The 9,335-nt window shown below is 38.9% G+C and overlaps 1 protein-coding gene across 2 annotated transcripts; it reads right to left on the minus strand.

Annotated features, from left to right (window-relative positions):
- Positions 1-3,896: 3,896 nt before the first annotated feature.
- Positions 3,897-9,154, minus strand: LOC112886752 (coatomer subunit delta-1). Of its 2 annotated transcripts, none has more exons than XM_025952735.1 (12): positions 9,037-9,154; positions 8,193-8,253; positions 7,950-7,989; positions 7,406-7,629; positions 6,750-6,992; positions 6,188-6,353; positions 5,669-5,973; positions 5,032-5,218; positions 4,800-4,953; positions 4,504-4,566; positions 4,313-4,409; positions 3,897-4,213 (listed from the first exon to the last, which is right to left on the minus strand). In XM_025952735.1, the coding sequence occupies exons 2-12, from the start codon at positions 8,193-8,195 to the stop codon at positions 4,124-4,126; spliced, it is 1,572 nt and encodes a 523-aa protein (XP_025808520.1). In that variant the 5' UTR covers positions 8,196-8,253; positions 9,037-9,154; the 3' UTR covers positions 3,897-4,123. The 2 variants fall into 2 exon arrangements, with proteins under 2 accessions (XP_025808520.1, XP_025808521.1); XM_025952736.1 differs by lacking the exon at positions 9,037-9,154 and adding an exon at positions 8,374-8,460.
- Between the last annotated feature and the right edge of the window lie 181 nt (positions 9,155-9,335).

Here is a 9,335-nt window from a genome sequence, read left to right on the forward strand (position 1 = left end):
TAAACCAAAACACAATATGATACATCCCTCTTGATAGTACGTCACACCTATACTCAAGATCAAAGGTAGATTACATTTCAACCATTTGAGTTTCTCAAAAGTGTGCTATGTCATGCCTTGATTATTCTTAATTTGAGGAGTGCATCCAACTTGGTCTCTATAACTTGAGCACAACTTTCTTGAGCCAGTGACTTAAACCATTATCTTTTAATGAAATCCACTTCTAGTTCAAACCACCATCTTTACAATAAGATTATAGAAAGATTGATACTTGCTAATATAAATACCATACATGACCAAGATTTTTCAAGTTGAATCCAAAGAAAGTTTGTTCACCCTAGCGTTGGTACCTCGGCACAGACCAATAGCCCTTCGCCAAGCTTAGTTCCTCGAAATACTATCCCGAATTCCAACTCTTCATCCTTGCATCACATAGAGTTCCATATAGATTTGTATGATAATTAAATCATCAATAAAATCCATTCTTTATAATTCTTTGCAACTTATATCTTCTATTGATAGATTGTCCATTTCTTCACAAGAAATTCTCTAGTGCTATGACTTTGTCAACAAACTTCATTTGGATATGAGAATAAATAGTTATCATCAAACACGTAACTCAATCCATATAGTATTTATTGCTTGTCAATATTATCACTTTAATTATAGCCTAGTCACACATCTTGTCATATGAGCCTTTTATCTTTACTTTCAATATCTTTCATCATAAATATTCCATTGATATAACAATCAATTCCTGCTCATATACTCAACAAGATCATTAGTTCTTTAATCGCGGTGTCATTCTATTCACCAAAACCCACTAGGGGCCTAGATGCATTTTCAATCATGAATGTCTTTAATGGTTTTTTTATAGATTTTGCACGATGTACTCCTGACAACATACATCGCCAAAATATGAAGTAAAAAAAGATCACATGATCATTACAACAACCATGACTGAAGGAAACTAAGTAGAAGATGTACAAGCAATACACACATGAACTAGAAAGAGATGAACGGAATGACAGAAAAATACACCTTTGCACCACAAATAGATATCCATTGCATTTATGCCAAATAAAGAAAGTAAACTTTTAAGGACACCTTTACACCTCAAACGACCACAAGACACAAAAGCAATGGTTGAAAAATACATCTTTACACTATAAACAGACTCCATTGAAGTAGTGACAAAGAAAAGGTAACCTTTTGGGAATGTATAAAGCGTATACGAAACGCAATTGTACAAACACATAGCATGAATAATCCAACTAGTAGCATACTCTCACCTACTTATTCATTGTAGTTGTCATACACAAGTAATATCTAGTAGAACCAGAAAGTTGTTAGGTAGTCTATCTTTACCAAAGCAACCAATTATAGACAAGCATAAAGATGGATAACGACAAACCAACTATATCTACTAGATCAAAAGCAAATATGCTTGAATTGCATCAAGTGTGAACACAAGTGTGAATTCGCTGCTGCACTGAATTATTTAATTATTTTAGCATGAAAAATATATGGAATGAATGGTTCAAAAATGTGAGGCATAAACTTTTTTTATAAGATGGTGGAAAAGGTGCATGTATATAGCCAAAAAGAATAGCAAGAAGCCATAAGAAATCAATCAACAAGCAACAACCTTTTTATTTTCTTTAATCTCCCTTGTTTCTTTTCAACAAACTGACCTCTTGGTTTCCTATAAGAACTGTTGTACATGAGGCCCATCCTGACCGATCACCGATCGTGTTTCCAAAGTTCGTTCTAGTGTTTTTCATAACTCTAATCAGCTAATAAGGTACAACATCTATCTTGCTACTCTCACAACTAGTTTGTGTAGGAGCTTGTTTCTATAGTATCTTATGTCTTCTACTTCAATAAAGTCTATTTCTTGCAAAGTTGTCTCCTTCTCCATGACAGTGGAATATAACTAATAGGTTGTTAGTTGAATCAATAGTTCATTTTTGTATTACAATATCAAGGTAAGCAATAGCTAAATGTGCGTCACATATCTAGGTACATATATCAAGACTAAAGATGAAAGAAATGGATCATCCTATTGACACTCATCCATCATCAAAGAAGTCATTACTTGAGTCTGAGCAACGGTTGAAAGTGGAGTTTTGGAAGAAGAAACAAGAAGAAGCTAAGGCAATCAAGGACTTCCATGAATATGCATTCCCCATGAGTCGTCTCAAGAAGGTCCTTTGTGCTAAGAAGGGTAAAATAATGATGAGATTCGACACCCCAACTTTCCTAACAAAGGCATGTGAGATCTTTGTGCAAGAACTTTCATTTCGTGCTTGGATGTGTGCTAATTCGCATCAACGTAAAATCATACTGGACTCAGATATTGCTGAGGCCATTACCTCCATTAAGTCATTTGGTTTTCTGAACGATATTCTACACACTGATCAGGAGAAGCACAACTCTACTCCTCTTTTGAAGTCTACTAAGATGCGCAATCATAGCTTGATAAATAAATCATCGACATCCCACCTGATTTCTTCCAATCAGTACAAGAAGCTGCAATCTATTCCACTATCTACCGGATATTCTCCCAATGTTTGTATTTCTTCTCCTTTGCCACTAACAGACGATTGTCCCATGACCTTACCCTTGCCATGTCTGCTGCAAGAAGCATGCCCCTTGATGCCAACTACAATCACTCCCCCACCCACCGTGAGTGAAACAAATGCTACTTTAGTACCTCCAAGAGCACAACCAAATATCCCAAATACTTGTTACATGAGCACAATTGCTTCTACTTCTTCCTATTGTGTTGGTTATGCTAGCACTAGTAATGTTCGTGCTCAAGATCGAGGTGCAGCATACTATCATATTCCTTCATCCTCTTTGCAATTCTCACCTCCTTCACAGATAGCTAATAATAGTGGCCCCATTGCTATTGGTATCATCGAATCAAATCATATCAATCCTAAGGTTGCACAGATCAGAAGTGACATACATGCTCATAGCACAACCAATGCCATTAGTGGCATCAATCTTGAAGCTACAATCAATAGTAATGATGTTCAACATCAACATGGAAGCTTAGAAGTTGTTTCTGCTACTAAATTAAGTGGGGATAACAAGAATATCAATTGGGATGAAGTTGACATGGCCGATGATTCCTTGTTGATCGAGTTTTGGGAGGATATCATGATGAACGAAGACATTACACCTCAAGAGATTTCTTCTCATATGCCAGAACTCAAGGGATCATGGACCGTATCTTCTCGATGACATCATATCTAGTGGATCCAGAAGGCGTAGCTAGATTGATCAAGGGTGGGAGAAAAGAGACGAATACATATATAGTGATGACCAGCATGTTTTGCCTCCATATACATGTGCGTGATATGGTTTTGTACCATGCTTTCTTTCCATATATGCAAAAATATTATATAATATATATATATATATCTGTTTTAGTTTGATACATGCACTCTCTAATAAGCAATCAGTTTACTGTAAGTGTTCCTCGGGAGTTCAAGTGGTCTTCTACCTCTATTTTTTGGAAAACAAAACACGCTTCTTTAAGTGAAGCTAGCAAGAACTTTATTTTGGCTTGGCCGTTAATATCTGATCTGCTTTATTTGTTCTATCAAAATGAGGCACCTTCCTCCATATTAGTTGAATCATGATGTGCTGCAAAGATTCGCATTATTAAAGCTATTTTCTTACTATTACAGCTCATCTCAGGCAAGTTAATTCGTTGTTTATCGTCCTCTTGATCATTAAGAAATAATGGAATAACATGATGTTAAAACAACGTGAGGGGTAAGAACTAAGAACTGGCTCAGGTTCTAAGCCTAGCCCAGGCAACCAACAAACCTGATCCTGGAAACAGCATTCTTAGGAGGGGTTAAGGACGGTACAATACTGCAGGCAATCGAAACACAAGAACACACGCTTATTTCTTAGGTAGCAATACATCAGAACATCAATTTGTGCAACATGCTAAAAACGGAAGGGACAAAAAAGAATATTCTCCAAATGCAAAGTGATCCTCCCTGCCATGGCTCACACAAGTTCATGGCAAAATACATTATGTCACTATCATGTGCTGTTGGAAGTATTTTAAGTGAAACAACACTCGACCTTGATAAGAGCACTAAACCACTTGGTAGTTAGCAGTGAGCAAACGAGCCCGCTGTGAAAACTTGGGAGGGTTGCCTTCCTTCAGAGGATGGATTCCAGTAACCTGAAAAGTTTCAGATAAACACAATTGACAAGGGATGAATAAGGTGGCACCACACAAAGGAGGGTTCATTCGACCAGTGTGTGGGAACTGGGAACTAACCTTCAAATCACTGAAAGTACTGGATGCAGAAAACCCAACAGAGATGGGGAAAAATGATGATGGGTCAGCTGGGGGAACAACAAATTCCATGGAACCACTGCAAAGGGCACAGAAAGCAAAAGTTAAGACGCAAGAAGTCAATCTACAAAACAGAATGATAATCATGGGCTTAACATTTAAATATTTCCAACCTGCGATTCGACTGATCAATAAGGAGAATAGACCATTCCAACACAGAGTTTCTTGAGTCAAACCTGTTTGCACAAGGAAAGGTGAAACGGTAAAACAAAGTTGAGACAACAAACACAAGCTCAATTGAATAAAACAAAGAAAGGCGCATCATGTAATGCCACGAGGAAATGGAATAATGCAGTAAACATAACAGTCCTTTTCCAGGTTTATATAGTGTACTACCATCTAGGATACAAATGTTCAGTAAAATAAATAAATAACAATAACTAAATTGAAGAGGAAAAGGAAACATTACTTCCACTCTCCATCTATCTGTTTAACACTTGGAGCCTCCCGAAGTGCTGGCAGAGGTATAGATATGACAACATTGTGCAGATCAAATATTTCAGAAGCTTCATATTCAATGTTGACATAGGTTTCATTTCCAGATACCGACGGCCAGCAATTGACTACACCAAGCAAAAGCATGTTACTGAAAGTTCAAATTAGCAAATTATTAGACACAAGAAAACAAAGTGATTTCACACCTGATAGAGGTAAAGATGACTCATCCATCCCCTGGATTCTCCATTTCACCAGAGGAGTTTCATTCTGACCACTCGGGAAGGGCCTGTTTGGATCTTTTGCTCCCAAAATTTGCTGACTGTTAAACAACTCCTTGTTGATATTTGGGTGTGTTTTGAAGCTAAGTCCAGGAATATCTTGGTTTTCAATCTACAACACACCATATATCAGAAAAACCAGCTCAAAACTGTATGATTATATACTGCAGTGCAATAAAGTACCTTGTGCCAGTAATAAAAATAAACAACACAAGACGCATAAATGAAGGTGAAAGTTACAGTATAGAATAGTGTTGTCTTTGGGGCAGCAGTACAGGAAAGACCACAACACTGAATAGAATACAATCTCAATACATATACACATGACACTGCAAATATAAAGTTCTATACTACCCCTGGTTCATTATATTCGTCATTTCCGACAAGCAATCCGAACTGGCTGTAGGCCAAAATTTCTGTCTGCAATGTCAAATAATGTCAAATATAATGGACCAGAGGTAGTACTATTTTGTACTATTTCACAGTTATAGCTTTCCATACACAAGTATAAAAGGGGGATGAAAACAAGTACAATACTACTAGAATTTAAGAAAAGCATTACCTGCAATTGGATGAAACCATCAGCATCATTAAGAACCTGAAGAGCAAGGGTTCCTTGAACATCGAAGTTATTAATACCTCCATCTCTTTTAACCACAACATTTAGCTTCTCTTCTATAGTCACTGTGACAGGATCACTTGGTGGGAGAGCAGACGATCTTGAAGGAACTGTACTTGGTTGTACATCCTCCAAAATGACTTCTCCTTCAGCTTTCAATGATTCGAGGAATTGGTTTGTCTTCTGTGTCTTGCCCAATTTCATGCCAAAACCTTTACCAGGTGCAGTAGCAGGTTGAGATGGACGACCTGTAGAAAAGTCACTTGCAATTAGAATCAAATACAGGTCATATGCTAGCCCTGTATTGTCTCTAGCATTTTAACAGCAAATCAGGATTAAACAGAACTAGATGCGCATGCAAAAAAAAGGAAAAAAACTTTAATACATTGACATAAATTGATGCAATAAGAGGCCTTTCTAAAGTAAAATATATATCAAGAAATACAGGAGAGGCCTTACTACCTTTGGGCTTGCTAGCAAATGAGTCCATGTCAGTGCTCAGTCCACCTAATCCAGAACCACTACCAAATCGAGAACCACTGATGCTCATATCATTGAAAGTTTTTTCAATCACACGTGGACCAGATATTGAAGAGTATCCTCCTTTGTCAAGTTTACCTCTTTCCATCTGCAATGAACACCACACAAAATATAACCTCTTAGATATTAACAAAGAATACCCGAAAATATCATTGCAGTACAATACTAACTACTGAAATGCATACCCAAAATAGCCTGACATGAGATTACAATGCAAAAATCCTGGCAATGGAACCCAACTAAAATTTCCTCTAAATAGACTAGGTCCCACTGTCCTCTGATGAAAATTTCAATCCATAAAACCTATCCAATTTTTTCCAGAAAGGATACATGCATATCTTTTATGTATGTTTATACCTCACAGATGCCATCCCAGCAAGTTATTTTTATGAGAAACTGGAGTTGCCAAAATATGTTCTGAATGGATTAACAACTCAAATGAATCAGAATGTATTCTAAATCTGGTGAAAAGAGTAGTGCAGACCCTCATTTTGTCAAGCTCATTAGCCTTCTTCTTCATGACATCCTTGGTTTCATTGATTTTGGCTTGCATCATCAGCTTGTGTGCCTTCTCTTCATGGCTCTCCATCTCACAATATTGTTTTACTTGTTGCACCGTAACATTTTCCTTATTTCCAAGAGATATGGCTTCGTCGAAAGCAAATATAAGCTCAAATGCTGTTTTACAGACACCCTCCTCATCCAAGGAAGGGGAGTATTCGGGCACCTTACCAAAAGTTAAGGAGACCATCGTATTGGAATATTGCTGTAAAAGAACATACAGCTGAATAGTAACATAAAGTTGATATATATACACAGCTCTAAAAAAAGAGATTCGTATTGGTAAAGGTTTTGCATAGATACTTTCAAGTACCTACAGTGCTTGTTGCTTTTTATGTTTTTTCCCTCACTAATATGTAAAATCCAGATAAGCTTGGATGTAATGTATACTTATAACTTCCATTTTCTCCACAAGAATAGCCAGTACGGTTATCTTGAACCTATCACTATGAAAGTAAAGCTCATGAAGTTACACCACCCCCAGCCCCCAGGTTCTATTTTAATTCATATAGATTAAATAGAATCATATAAATAAGGTAAACTCCAAAGAAAAAGATAATCTATGTGAAAGTAGGATACGAGCTTGGAGAGCAGCCTCAAAGTGTCCAGATCTTCAAGAATGTTGCTCTGCTTGTTTGTGATAAGTAGAAGATATAAACCTTCAATAGGTTGATAAACATAACGCACATTTTCTGTTTCAACATAAGTGTGCTGCTTCCCAGTTCCAACCAGTTTCGGGAATGCAGCAAGTAATCCTTCGATTCTTATGCGAGACATGTCAACAAACTGTCTTGACACAAGCGCTGCAATTGAAAACAGAAAAGGAACAGCCTTCAGCTCAGTCCCTTCACTTCATTTAAAGAAAAAACTAACAACCAGAGGGAAAGCTAGATAAACTGAAACATGTAGTGGTTTCATATTATGGCAGCCCATAGGCTTGTATAAGTAAAGAGCCAACTAGTTAGCAATATGATACCAAATTTGTGATAGGATGCTACCATGCCCATGTAGCAAATGATGACTAGAACTAACAGAGGTAAATAACAGATAAATAAGAAGGTACAAAATAAAATTCTATGGGAATTGACAATAACGAAGGATCTGATTAACTAGAGCACCATACCTTTTCCCGACTTCGAAACGATGGAAGCTGCAAGGACCACCTGAGGGTACACAAACGACAAAAGAAAAATCAATCAGCCCCTTCCAGAAACGAGATGCAACAACTCAATAATAGCAAAGGAATAAACTTGAAATCAGAAGATTAAATCAGTTTAGGAGCACTAACTAACTAGAGGAGTAAAAGTGAAAAAGGAAACCATGTTCAAAAAAAAGTGAAAAAGGAAATGAAACCAATTAGCCATACCATTTTCAATCACTTTGTTGATCACTGGATCTATCAATCACCAAGCCCACAAATTATGCACCTGCCATGGAAAACAATACTCGATGAGCAGAGTAGCCACAAAGATTGTCAGAACTGAGAAAAATAAAAAGGGGCAATTGCAGCCAACTAAAGGTATCTATTTTCAACAAATTGGCAGTACCCAAGGAAAGGGCAACTGGCTTGCCCCTGCGATGTGATCTCAGTTGAAAATGCCACTTGTACATGCAACAAGTTTTTGCACATAACACTGACAGCAAACAGGGAGTGGATCAGTTGCATCACATGATGCAGGGAACAAACATAGGGATTTTATAATTCAGACGCCTAACGACAGATTCAAACATACAGACGATGTGCTCCAAAAACCATTCTTTGCGCGCTATTTCGCGCGACTGCGTCTTAACCCATTATCAAGGACATGCAGCTACCGGCCTACCGCTGGTGCAAGCTGATGTGATTACCAGTATACCACGCCTTTCAAGGCCGTGGAAAGAAGAAAGCGCAAAAATGGACTACAGAAATTCATCCAAACAACACTACCGCGGTATCATTCACGGTGCCACATTGTAGATCGGCCGGAACAAGGCGCGGACGCATCGCATAGAGCCGGATCTGGAAGAGTGCAATGAGAAAATTGGCAGAGGCAGCCCGGATCTAGAAAAGTGCAACCTCCCATGATGCGTCTATATGGCCAGCAAAAGGAGGACGAATTACAGAGAATTGCGCGGAGCAGATCGGCGGGAGGATGTCTGGATCTGGCTCGGTTTCGCATAGCAGGAAGGGAACGGAAGGGAAGCGAAGGGGAGGGGAGGGGCGTGCGTACCTCGCCGGCGAAGGTCCCGACGGAGGAAGGGCGGCGCCGCTCGCCCAGTCGTCGCCGCGGAGAGAGAGGGAAGGAGGCGATCGGGAGGGAAAACGGAGGGGGGGGGGGGGGGGGGGCGCTGAACGCGGGTCCAGATCCACTGGAGTTGGCCGACTGACTCCGCCGGGTGCCTGCTTCGGGGAATAGATAGATCTGCCTGGGCGTTAGTCCCTCCGTAATCGTGTGGTGATTAACATTGGGATTAGTCCCTGATCACGTGGTGATTAACATCAGCAGTAGCTTCCGGTGCAATACATGTC

Source organism: Panicum hallii, chromosome 3 (genome assembly GCF_002211085.1).
Source record: "Panicum hallii strain FIL2 chromosome 3, PHallii_v3.1, whole genome shotgun sequence".
Taxonomy (NCBI): domain Eukaryota; kingdom Viridiplantae; phylum Streptophyta; class Magnoliopsida; order Poales; family Poaceae; genus Panicum; species Panicum hallii.